The sequence below is a fragment of the Sus scrofa genome, chromosome 14, assembly GCF_000003025.6.
Source record: "Sus scrofa isolate TJ Tabasco breed Duroc chromosome 14, Sscrofa11.1, whole genome shotgun sequence".
Classification (NCBI taxonomy): Eukaryota; Metazoa; Chordata; class Mammalia; order Artiodactyla; family Suidae; genus Sus; species Sus scrofa.
In genome coordinates, this window is record NC_010456.5 from 123,965,410 (window position 1) to 123,978,072 (window position 12,663).

At 46.8% G+C, this 12,663-nt stretch overlaps 1 protein-coding gene across 15 annotated transcripts in view; it reads right to left on the reverse strand.

The window, feature by feature from the left end:
- NRAP (nebulin related anchoring protein) overlaps nucleotides 1–12,663 on the reverse strand; it is an 89,901-nt gene that overhangs the window by 36,848 nt on the left and 40,390 nt on the right. For 7 of the 15 annotated variants that reach the window (XM_021072190.1, XM_021072191.1, XM_021072192.1 and 4 more), the window contains 8 exons: nucleotides 11,007–11,111; nucleotides 8,962–9,069; nucleotides 8,607–8,708; nucleotides 6,584–6,781; nucleotides 5,899–6,003; nucleotides 3,380–3,478; nucleotides 1,908–2,012; nucleotides 686–793 (listed from right to left, as the gene is read on the reverse strand). In XM_021072190.1, the coding sequence (XP_020927849.1) occupies nucleotides 686–793; nucleotides 1,908–2,012; nucleotides 3,380–3,478; nucleotides 5,899–6,003; nucleotides 6,584–6,781; nucleotides 8,607–8,708; nucleotides 8,962–9,069; nucleotides 11,007–11,111 (930 nt within the window). 15 annotated transcript variants of the gene reach the window in all.

A 12,663-nucleotide genomic window follows, 5' to 3' on the forward strand; every position in this document is an offset into this window, starting at 1 on the left:
ATTTTGTGTATATATGTACTATATATAATATATATACATGCACACCCAATAGATATAGAATATGTGTGTGTGGGTAGTAATTTTTGGAAGCAAGACTTTCTCGATGAAGGAAGCAGAGTTTGACTTACATTCTGGCCCAGGCTCCTTATCTCACATCAGACTCGTAATACACAGCAGGGGGACTACAGAACACTTAACATACATCAATTCATTTCATTGCCTCATAACCACTTTGCATTTACCAATTTACCCAGGAGTTAACTGAGATTTTGAAAGGTTAAACAACCTGCCCAAAGTCACAAGCTAGAAGGTGATGGGGCTGGGATTTTATGCCAAGTCTCTCCAACACCAGAGCCTGCACTCTTAACCATCAGCAGGCCTCCACATCCTTAGAAAGCCATGGGATATCTCTGGCATCAGTTTATTGTAAAATGATTGATGGGGATTACCACGCATGCTACTGCCACCGATAATCAGTTACCCCTTAACAAAACCAGTGAGCGGCAAGTGGCGTGCTAGACATTTACACGATTCTCTCACTGTGAGGCAGTCGTGTTTAGCCCCATTTTACAGATTAGAGCCCTGAGGCTCAAAGAGATTACGAGCCTACCCAGACTCGTCCAGATGCTCCCAAATGTCAGTATCAGGACTTGCGGTGTCAGGTACAAGTTGGGGGCAGACTCACCTCACTGGCCAGGTCCCTCTTGGCTTTGGCTGCCAGGAAGGCCAAGGAGTCAAGGCGCAGCTCAAACCCTTTTGCCTTCTGACTTTCCCAGCTGCTCTTATACAGTTTCTAAGGGGATTTAGGAGAAAAGAGACGGTCTGCATGTGAGAGGGCTTCCCTTGGACTCTGTAACGACTTCTCCAGGAGGCAAACACCCATTACATCTCTCCATAGAAGCCCCAAGAGCCAGAGAAGAAACCTGTAACCTGAACACTGCCAGGCCTTCTTGTTCCTCCCTTAAGCCCTCTTGTCACACAGGGCTTTAGCCAAAAGAAGCAGAAACGGAACTCCAGAAGCCTTGGAAAATACTAGGAGTCTTCGCAGAAGTCTTAATGACATGCACAGGTGGGATAATATTGCACAACACACAGCAGCATTTCTGAGATGTCTGCACACCCACCCGGCCCAGCAGCTGCTCCAGCCGCACCCCTTTCTCTCTCTAAGCCCAAACTCTAGTCCTCAAGGGTCTTTTCCTTGCCCCTCTCCTTTCCTGTCCTGCCCCCACCTCCAGGTTTCAAGTTCTTTCTTCTGGAAGGCTCCCCTCCATCTGTGTATGAATCAATGTAGCCTCTGTGGCTCCCTCCAATTCTTCCCTCTACCCATTACTCGGATCAGGACCCCAGAGACCCGGGAGCTGAATGGAAGAGCCAGGAAAGGCCCCTCCTGAGAAGAAGAGAAGCAAGTTGGGACTAGGCAAGCTTTCGTGTCTAAGGAAGAGCTGCCCTGTGCACAGGCCTCCCAATGCTTTCTGTACATCGGTGCATGGAAGCCTCCTCCAGGCAACAAGGTGTGAAGGGACCAGGAGAGCCCTCATTCACTAACGTGACAACCAAGAGCAAAGAAACTGCCCCAGGTCGCACACCTGTTGAGTATTAGAAACCAGGGTCAAACAGGGAGTTTCAAGCTAAGGCCTGAGCTCTTATTCACTTCCTTCTTACACTGTTTCAACTCTGACCCCAGAAAAACCACTGCCTCCTATCCCATCACATAATCAGTGGCACAAATCTCCCACCAGCTCATTCCCACAGAAGGCCACCCTTCCTTCCCCCTAAAACACTGGTCAAGAGCAAGGTACATACAGGCTCTGTCTACACAGCACACCAATATGGCTGGTAGGTTCTGTGGACCAGGCACCTACACACAGGGGAGCAGAGCCCTGGCTGCCCACTCCCTCTTGTGGTACCTCGCTGAGATTGGCAGCATTGGCTCGGGCCTGCAGGAAAAGAGGCTCATCTTTGCTGATGCTGTACTGATGGACAGACTGCTCGTTCCCAGCCCTGTAGGCCACCTGTCGGAAGAGAGTACTGGGTCAGGAGCAGGTGGCAGGGGTGGAGGTGGCTGACTGCTCGGTTCTTCTGTGTCTTGCATGGAAAGTCCAATGTAAGCCAACCAGACCAGATGCTGGCTGGCAGCATACAGGAAATGAGGCTTAAGGCAGAAGAAGCTATCGATGGGAGAGGGGCAGCTGGGAGGGGCTGGGAGGAGAATGTGGCCCAGGGACCAACCTGGGAACCCCTCTAAGGTTTCCTTTTTCACTCCTTTTCCCTCAAGGAGGCATTGACTTCCCTGGGCTGTGCCCATCTATACTGTTCATGGCAAACAAACAAACAAACCCAACCCACCAGAGGGCTCAGAGGAGCACAGACTCCCCAGGTGGGAAAAAGAAGCATCTTCTGTCTCCTGCATCCCACAATCAACCCTAAGGCCTCCACAGGTACTGACACCTGGAAAGTGAGCAATGACTAAAAAACATGAGTGAACATATTCTCTGTGGAGAACCTGTCACTTCTGCTCGCTCTTTTTTTTTTTTTTTTTTTTTTTTTTGCCATTTCTTGGACCGCTCCCGCGGCATATGGAGGTTCCCAGGCTAGGGGTCTAATCGGAGCTGTAGCTGCCAGCCTACACCAGAGCCACAGCAACACGGGATCCAAGCCGAGTCTGCAACCTACACCACAGTTCACCGCAACACTGGACCCTTAACCCACTGAGCAAGGCTAGGGATTGAACCAGCAACCTCATGGTTCCTAGTCGGATTCGTTAACCACTGCGCCGCGATGGGAACTCCCACTTCTGCTCTTTCTCTCTTCCCCTTCCAACTTGAGTTTCCCATACAGTGGATTTCTGCAGGCACTGAGTTATGTTGATGGTATCCTTCCTGGCAGGTGCACCTGGACCTTTAGGAAGAAAACCCAGAAAGGTCCTGGCCAGAGGGTCACAACTACACCTGCTTGGTTGTTGACCACTAACATGTAAATAACTTATCTGGTGTTTCATTGTCTTATCTCCCATCTTTGAGCTCAAGTGGGCATGAGATGCAAACATCCCACAAATGCTGTCCTCCTCCCAAGACAATTCTCTACTGGCTCCAGAATTACGGGGTCTTTGATGAGAGAGAGAAGAAGGAGCAATAAGGAACTAGGCAAGACAGAGAGCTGGAAAGGAATGTCAGTTGACCTCTATCCCTAGCAACCAGAGGAGAAGAGTGGTGGGTGAGGCAGGGAGGCGTGGAAGCCTGTGGAAAGTTGGGTCCAGCCTATTCAAAGGAAAGGCTCTTTGGTTCCTGGATCATGTCTGGGCAGCACCTTCTGCTGTCCCCAGAGGTTCCCAGGCCCATGACATAGCAGCCTGTTGGGAAAAGGGCAGCCTGGGACTCACCCCACTCTGCAGCTCCTGGCTTCTCTTGGCGTGCTCCATCTGCGAACTGTCGGTTACACTGGTGAACTTCAGCTCATCCACCCTCTGCCTGTAGTTTTTCTGTTTCCAAAGAAAGGGGACCCTGTAGCATTAGGACTGGCCTACCCCATCACCTAAGCGTACACACACACACACACACACACACACACACACACACACTTTCTGTGATACAAGCATTTCCCTGGGATGGGGGGGATGCTCCAGCTGGTTCTACAGTTTAAAGAGGACCACGCAGATCTGAGACTACAAGCCCCAGTGAGCTCGTTTTAGTTGCTACTACTGAATGGTGACTTGAACTTCCTTCAGCGAATCCTGTGTGCCCTGGGATGGATCTACTTTATAAATCTAGATCTGACACCGCAACGTGAGATGGAGGGAACCTGGACTTTATACTATGAATCCCAAGGTCCAAATCTTCCTTCTACCTCTTTCCGGCTTCACGCCTTGGGCACATCACTGAATCACCTGAGCCGCTTGGGCTGGCACTGCGCACTGCGGACAATGATAGAGGCTGCCTCACCGCAGTGGTGTGGAGGCTTCAACGCCATGCTTTCCATCAGTGGAGTCCTCGGGCAGAATAAGTGGTCCCTATGTCCACTGTGACTTATTCATGGGGCGGTCAGGATGATGTGGGAAGTACTGGCTCTAACAAAGGGAAACACCAGGAGCCACAATTGAAAGGAGGGAGGCCAGGTGGGATTTGCCCTCACGGTTCTCAGTGCCCCAGGTCACTGAATGCTTATCCCCATCATGTGCCTATCTCACAGCCACGAAGTCACTGGGAGAATTTCAAATGTGCTCATTCTGTCCCCACCTGGGGGACTTTGAGTACTTCTGAGAGGCTAGTTCCTCTGGCCCTTCCCCTGGAGTTGCCAGAGTTGATGAGAAAGGCAGCTGAAGCTCCATGAGGTGGGGCAATCAGACGAGCAGAGCCCCCGGCACTGTCAGCAAGAGGGCTGGCAACACCAACCGCACCCAAAATAGGGATTGGAACATTGAAAATCCCAAATGTCCTCCGTTCGGGAAAAAAAAAAGAATTCTAGAAAAAATATTCCAAAGTGACTTGTAACTTTCCTTTCTCATGTGTGTTGAATGGGAAAACTCCTTTGCCACATAATTGAAGGAAGTCACATTGTCCTTCCGTGGTTGGAAATTCCTGGGGCCAGCCTCTGCGCTGGTCAAATCACACATGCTTAACTGGGAGCCAAGAACCCACCCTGTCTGAGGCCCAGCAGGGACATGAAAAAGGCAAAGGAACTGATAGCTTCCTGGCCCTCGAGGAGCTTGAAAATTAGCAGGTGCAGATAGTGAGATAGGACAAGGACTTTCCAAGGGGGAAAGGGGAGCTGGATGGGTCCCCTGACTGCACCCTATCCAAGAAGAATAGGGCTTGGCTTATTCCACTTGGATTTTGGTTGGTCTCAAAGAAGTTCCCTCAAGGATATTCTCTTCTCTCTACTTTTCCTTATTCGTACCCTCCAACCTGAAGTGTGTTTGTGTCTGTGAGAAGGGTGAGTACAGTGCAAAAAGAAGGATAAATTACAAGATAAGTTTTGGGGATCTGATATTGCTTAATGGCCAAGTGTTGGGGCACCACAAAATACCAGGTATGGCTCCCAGCTCCCCTACTTACTGGAGTGTGACTTAGTCTCACCTTCCACATATGTGTAAAATGGGGATAGGAATAGAATAATAGCATCTACTCACAAAAGATAATAAGTGCGAGCAACCAAGGAACAACAGGTATATCCTATACTCAAAGTTGTCAGTAAGTGACAGCAGTGGTTACATAACTATTATCAGCCCATAAATGGCAGCTGTTATTATCGCTATTATTACCGTATGCAAGAGAAATGCCGACTAGACTTCCTGGACTGAAATAAGAATCCCCTTTGAAGATCCCAAACAGTTCCTGAAATAGCCACATCTCTAAATGAAATGCCCTTCAAAAGTCCTCCTCTGTCTGCTGCCAAAGCCAGCTCCACACAGTGCGAAGAGAAGCACAGGCTCGGAGGCACAGGCCCTTTGGAGAGCATCCTACTCAACCATCTCATTTTTAAACCAGAGAAAGAAGATCGGAAGGGTTGAGTGACTCGCCCGAAGTCGGCAGTGAGTTTGAGGCACAGCCTTAAGGAGTGTGCTGACCTGCAAACACCAGGTTCTCTGATCCAGAAGGAATCACACTCTTCCGACATGACAAACACATTTCCTCTGGGCAAACAGACCTGTGCTACAACCCGTCTGATCTATGCTTTGGGTGCAACCACTACACAAAGTAAATCGGTTGGCCTCTTACAAACACCTCCCAGGGAAGCTTTGGGGTGTGGAAAGTTAGTCTAGGGCGTACTGTGCATGCAAAAGGAAGAAGTGCTCCTCTGAGTTTCAATCCAAATAAGCCTGGGGGTTGGGGAGGAAAGGTGGCTCTCGGTGGTGACTGGGGCTGACAAGGACTGGCAACTGGGGGCCTGGGCTCAGGTTACCTCGCTGACCAGCTGTCCTGCCTTCTTGGCTTGTTCCAGATTGAGACTGCCCTCGGTCAGCCACCCGACTCCCTTCATCCAGGCCAGGTCGGCCTTGTACTGCAGCTGCAAGAGAAAAGCCAAGCTCTAAGCAGACATATGGATGTGGCTGGGGCAGAGTTAACAGGAGAGTTAGGAAAATGATTGCTCCTGTTTTCTTCTCCATAGAAAAGCTGCCCCCATCTCTTTTAGAGTGGGCAAAACTCCACTTGAGGGTGAGGCCACTGGCCCACCTTGGAATCAGAAGAGGCTGTTCTACCTGATCTCCGAAACACCAGCACTTTACCAAAAAGAGGGCTTTTCAGACTTTTTCCACTGAGGATCTTAGCTGCCAACTTGCTACCTTTCCCAGACTTATTTACCACTTTGGACACTTGCTTCTTCCTTGCTCATGCCATTACCAACACATCTTGACTTTTGAAAGAGCTCTGAGTCCCAATCCTCCATCCTCTAGTCTCCACTGTCTTGATTCTCTCTCTCTACCTCCCCAGCCATCCTCCCTGGGCCCGGCACACCTCCAATAGTTCTTCCCAGCCCTCTCAGTTATGTAATAGACTCATGCATATGTTCAAAAGCCCTCTGAAAGCATCACCCTATCCAATTTCAAGAGAGGCACAGGGAGAATCAGCAAAGAGTGAGGGCTCACCTCACTCTGGAGCCCGTAAGCTTTCTTGGCCCAAAGAGTCTTCATATCTTCAGGCAGCACGGTGTATGCATGCAGTTTTTTCCTGTAGTCAAGGTCACTGGCCAGAGCTTGGGCCTTCTTCGCATGCCTGATGTTGACCATGTCCATGGGCAGGTGAAAGTGGGTCTTACTCTTTTCAAAGCCTTTCTTGTATTCAACCTGAATGCACCAAAACAAGGCATATTACTTGAAGCCTGCCTTGACAGGAGTGATGTAAAGATTCAGCAAAGAAGCCCAGGCTTCCATGGGGAATTGGCATGCTGGGCAATGCCACCTGTCTGTCTGAAGGGTGTGACCCAAGTCCTGGCTCTGTACAGTGGTGGCACCTGGGAACTGAGGTGTCACACTATTTTGTCTCTGGGAGGAATTCCTCCTAATGCTCTTTACCAGGGTGTTGCAGGAAGAGAAAACTCTGCCCATGGTTTCTGTAGAAGCTTTAAGAGGCAAAATTACACAGCTTGGCAAGTTCCAGAGTCAGACAAGCTTGAGTTCCAATCTAATTTGCCCTTTGCCAGCTAGATGACCTCTGGAAAGTCACATCACCTCTCCAAGGAATCATTATCTTTGAAGGGGTATTTTGAAAAGTAAACAAAATAATAGCCCAAACCCACTTAGTATAGGGAAGGTATACAGCAAACACTTGATAAAAGTTATTAGTGATGATGTGGGTGAGGATGGATGGGGGTGATGATGATGATGAATGCTGGTGGTGGTGCTGGTGATGGGGTGATGGTGGTGGTGGTGGTGATGGGGTGATGGGGTGATGGTGGTGGTGATGGGGTGATGGTGGTGGTGATGGGGTGATGATGGTGGTGATGGGGTGATGGTGGTGGTGATGGTGATGGGATGATGGTGATGGTGATGGGGTGATGGTGGTGATGATGGTGGTGGTGGTGATGGTGATGGGGTGATGGTGGTGGTGATGGGGTGATGGTGACGCAAGACAGTACAGTAGAAGCAATATGGTGCCAGTAAGTAAGAGTTCTAGGGTCTAATTCTCTCCTCCTCCACTACCACTGACTACTATACAACTTTTGGCAAGACCATCTTTTTTGGCCCCATTTGTTTCAACTGCCAATATGAAATACTAAGCTGTTCTCTGTCTACACTGAAGCCAAATTTGCAATGTCTTTGTATGCTTCATGACTATGTGCATCCTAGGGCTCCATCTGCAGACACATCCAAAATGGTGACCCAGATGCCAACTCTCTTATTCTATTCAAGCCATGGCTCTGCAGTGACTCATGGGGGAATTACATCTGGTTGCACCATCGAAGCAGCATAAGTTGGCCTCAACACTTAGAGCAGGCAACCATAAAGCAGAAAGCCAATGCCCGTGTTTCCTTTTTGCCTGTTTGGCATTGACAGGGAACATGTGATTGGAAACCAAGTCTGACCAGTCCTCTCCTTCCCAGAGACTCTTGGTGAGGGACATCTACCAAAGTTACTCTCCAGCCATTACAGTTCTTTACAAGCAGCATCATTTTGAGTGGTTGGAGTCTGGATGCCCTAGTTACTGGCCAAATATTTTGAATACCCCATGTATTTGGACCACAGGACTCATCTAGGACATCAGCACAATAAATAAAGTGCTTCCTGTCTAACTCTCCCAGTAGAATTGAGCTCCATTAGGGAGGAATCAGTGATGTGCTGTTTGTTCTTACAGCCCCAGTGTCTGACACAGTATCCTGCACAGAGCACCTGTTCAGTAAACATGTGCAGAATGAGTAGACGGGTTCAAGGTACCCTTTGTACCTTGAACAGTAGATGCCAGTTACCCCTTAGGGACCACATGCTTCTCATCTATTTTAAAAGAATAACATCCTTTGGTAAAGTAAAGAGGCAGGCAGCACTTTTCACATAAGCCAGGAAAGAAATTGAAAGTGGAAGTGGAAAAAAGTAAGTCTTGGGTAAGCAGACTGGGAAAAACTTTTCCCAGTGACACAAGTCTACATGAAGGCTTGCGGAATCGGAGAGAGTTTACCTCACTGCTCATCTTGGCCACCTGCAGGGAGTGCAGAAGCCTGGTGTCTGTAGTTCCCAGGACTTTGCCTTTTGCTTTTTCGTATTCTTCTTTGTATTTAATCTTGAGAGAAAAAGGAAGGTTGACTGTGAGTGAGAGAGAAACTTTGCCATCTCAGGGGCTGTGGTTTTAACAAGTGCAAGGGGAACAATTCCGAAAAAAACACCTCCCAGTTTTTCTCCAACCCAGTAGAAGTAGAAGATTAAAGTACCACGACGTTTACAATGTGAACAGTCATTATTTTTTGCTGCGGGACCACTGACGTTTTCCTGGAACCATTTCTTATGCATTTCTGAGTTAACGAGAGAAAACCTACATTGCTAGCAAGCTCTCCGGAGGCTTTTGCGGCCAGCAGAGACATGGCATCCAGCTTCATCTCAAATCCTTTCCCCTTTGTCTTCTCCCAGCCTTCTTTGTATTTAACCTGACAAACAAAAGCACAGGTGAATGGCAGTCGCTATCCAGCATCTGGCCAGAAGTTGAACAGAAATTTACTCAATTGCTGTGGGGTCACAAGGGGCAGTGGGAATAGGGTCATGAGGACAAAGCGAAGACCCATGCGTTCATCCCAGTATGGTCGTTTCCTGGTCATGTGACCTCTGGCCAATTGCTTTACCTCTTTAGTCCTCAGTTTACCACTTGCAAAAATAATATTATAATATCTGTCTCAGGATGGCTGTGAGGATAAATTTTATGCAGGCAAACAGATATGCTAAGCTTGTAAGGTGAAATGCAGACGTAAGGTATTACTACTGCCATGGTGGTAACACCTGACTCTCTTTGTCCATCTGATACCAAAGCCCACATCACCATGTCTCTACAATAAACATCTGCATGGGGTTGTTATAATATTGAATTATAATATTGAATAGTTCCATGTGTAAAGTGCCTATCCTAGTGTCCAGCACACAGAAAAGGTTAGTTCTTTTTTACTTATTTTTTAATGGAGGCAGAGTTAATTTACAACGTTGTGCCAGTTTCAAGTGCATAGCAAAGTGATTTAGCTATACACACACATATATGTATATATTTATATATTCTTTTTCCTTATAGGTTATTATAAGATATCAAGGGAGTTCCCACTGTGGCTCAGTAGTAACGAACCCAACTAGTATCCATGAGGATGTGGGTTCAATCCCTTGCCTTGCTCAGAGGGTTAAGGATCCGGTGTTGCCATGAGCTGTGGTGTATGTCATAGATGAGGCTTGCTGTGGCTGTGGTGTAGGCTGGAAGCTGTAGCTCTGATTTGACCCCTAGCCTGGGAATTTCCACATGCCGCATGCCACCCTGAAAGAAAGAAAAAAAAAAGATATCGAGTATAGTTCTCTGTGCTGTGCAGTAGGTCCCTTTTGTTTACCCATCCCATATACAGTAGTGTGTATATGTTAATCCCAAACTCCTAATCTCTCTCTCCCCTTCCCGAGGTAGTCACTTTTTAAATTCTCCTGCCTTACAAGTCCCATCTAGAATGAGAAGCCTAATCACAGCCCACTTGTGACTCCTGGAAGAATCTGGTGATTAAGACTGGTCTTTTATGAATGGACTAAGACAATGTGGTATATATAAACAATGGAATACTACTCAGCCATAAAAAAGAATGAAACAATGACATTTGCAGCAACACGGATGGAACTAGAGTCTCTCATACTAAGTGAAGTAAGTCAGAAAAACACAAATACCATATGATATCACTTATATCTGGAATCTAATATATGGCACAAACAAACCTATGCACAGAAAAGAAACTCATGGACTTAGAGGAAAGACTTGTGGTTACCAAGGGGGAAGGGGAGGGAGTGGGATGGACTGGGAGTCAGGGGTTAATAGATGCAAACTATTGCATTTGGGGCAGATAAGCAATGAGATCCTGCTGTATAGCACAGGGAACTATATCCAGTCACTTGTGATGGACCATGATGGAGGATAATGTGAGAAAAAGAATGTATACCTATGACTGGGTCACTTTGCTGTACAGTAGAAACTGACCAAACACTGTAAATCAACTATGATAGAAAAAATAAAAATCATAAAATTAAAGAAAAGATTGGTCTTCTTAAAACTTAAATTCTACTCACACAGCGAAGCACCAGCTAGACGTCATCAGGATGGGGATGGCGAAGGCGTGTGTTCCAGCACACACCACACATGTGCACACACAGTGAGAATTCAATTGTCGTGACTGATTTATCCCTGGGAACTGCCACATGCCGTGAGACAGCAGAATTCCAAACTCTGACATGATGGGTGTCTCTGAGGAGCTCTCCATGGACACAAGAGTCCCCGGTCCCTGTGTGCTGGACCAGCCTTGCATCTTCATTTCCGCATCTGGGCATAAGCCCCACGCTTCTCACCCATGCTTACCTCACTAAACAATTCAGCATTGGTTCTGGCCTTCACCAGCTGAGGTACGTCCTGGGGCAATGTGTAATTCAACTTATTCTTCTCATAGTCGGCGCGGTAATTCACCTGTTGGATTTAAAATAAGCCCAAAAGGTAAGGGCAAAGGTTTTACATGGCGAGAGGAGAACTTTGGAGACAGCACTCTCTTCTTCACTTTCTCCGAAGGCCCACCGCTGAGAAGGAGTTTCTGGAAAAAGGCGATTTACATGGAAGCCTATAATTTCATGAATATTTTAAATTGACTGAAGATGCCAAAAGACAAGTCAAACAAGTCAAAGGTCACGTTCAAAGTTATGAGCTTGCAGGAATTCCCATTGTGGTGCAGCGGAAATGAATCTGACTAGGAACCACGAGGTTGTGGGTTCGATCCTGGCCTTGCTCAGTGGGTTAAGGATCTGGTGTTGCCGTGAGCTGTGGTATCGGTCGAAGACATGGCTTGGATCTGGCGTTGCTGTGGCTCCAGCATAGGCCTGCAGCAATAGCTCCGATTAGACCCCTAGCCTGGGAACTTCCATATGCTGCAGGTACAGCCCTAAAAAAGGACGAAAGACAAAAGACAAAAAAAATAATAATAATAATTATGAGCTTGCAAAAGATGTCCCTGTGGCTACATCACCAACTCTCCTCTGAAGCTCTTGAAGGTATGAAATTTATTTTTTCACTGGCTGCTGAGCTAAACCTCTTGTTCTAAGCAAGGTAGATACTCAAAGAGTAATTATCAAATGCCTACTGGGAAAAAGCCGTTTTAAATCACACGCAAAAGGCAGCCAACCAGACACGTAATTCCCAATGGAATTACATAGCATCATCTGAGAAGTTGTCTTGTTCTCAAGTTAAACCTGAACCTGATCAAACCTATAGATCTAACTATGATATTATAGGTATTTCGAGGCCTGAGAAGCACATGAAGCCCACGCTGGGATGCAGTCAGCGAAGCTCAGACGTGGGAAACTTTAAAGGATAAACAGTCCAGTTTCTTCAACAATTTGAAGGAAAAGAAGAGAGAGAAAGGAGTTCCCTGGTGGCCTAGTGGTTAAGACTCAGTCCTTTCACCACTGCAGCCTGGGTTCAATCCCTGGTCTGGGAACTGAGATCCCACATCAAGCTGTTATACACCATGGCCAAAAATAAAAAAAGAGAGAGAAGGAGAGAGAGAGAAAAAAAAGATTAACAGGGAAAAAAATATTACACCTTAGGAGACAACTGGAATGCTAATTGCCAAGTGGACATTGTGATGTTGAGAATTGTTTTTAGCTTTCTGGTGTGACATATTAAAATGATATAAATAAGCGGAAAATTATTTTTAGCTTTTAGTATTATTTTATCATACAAAAATATTTATAGACTAAACTATATAACAGCTGGAATTTTCTTCAAAATAATAGGGAGGGAGGAAGTGGATAGGCATAGAGAAGCAAAACTGGCCATGAGTTGATAGTTGTTACATCTGAGCGATAGGTGCCTGCGGGTTTATTATGCTAGCCTTTATACTTTTGAATGTATTTAACATTTTCTATAATAAAAAGTTTAAATCAAAGCAATGAGATCCTGCTGTCTAGCATTGGGAACTATGTCTTGTCACTTATGATGGAGCATTATAATGTGAGAAAAGAGAATG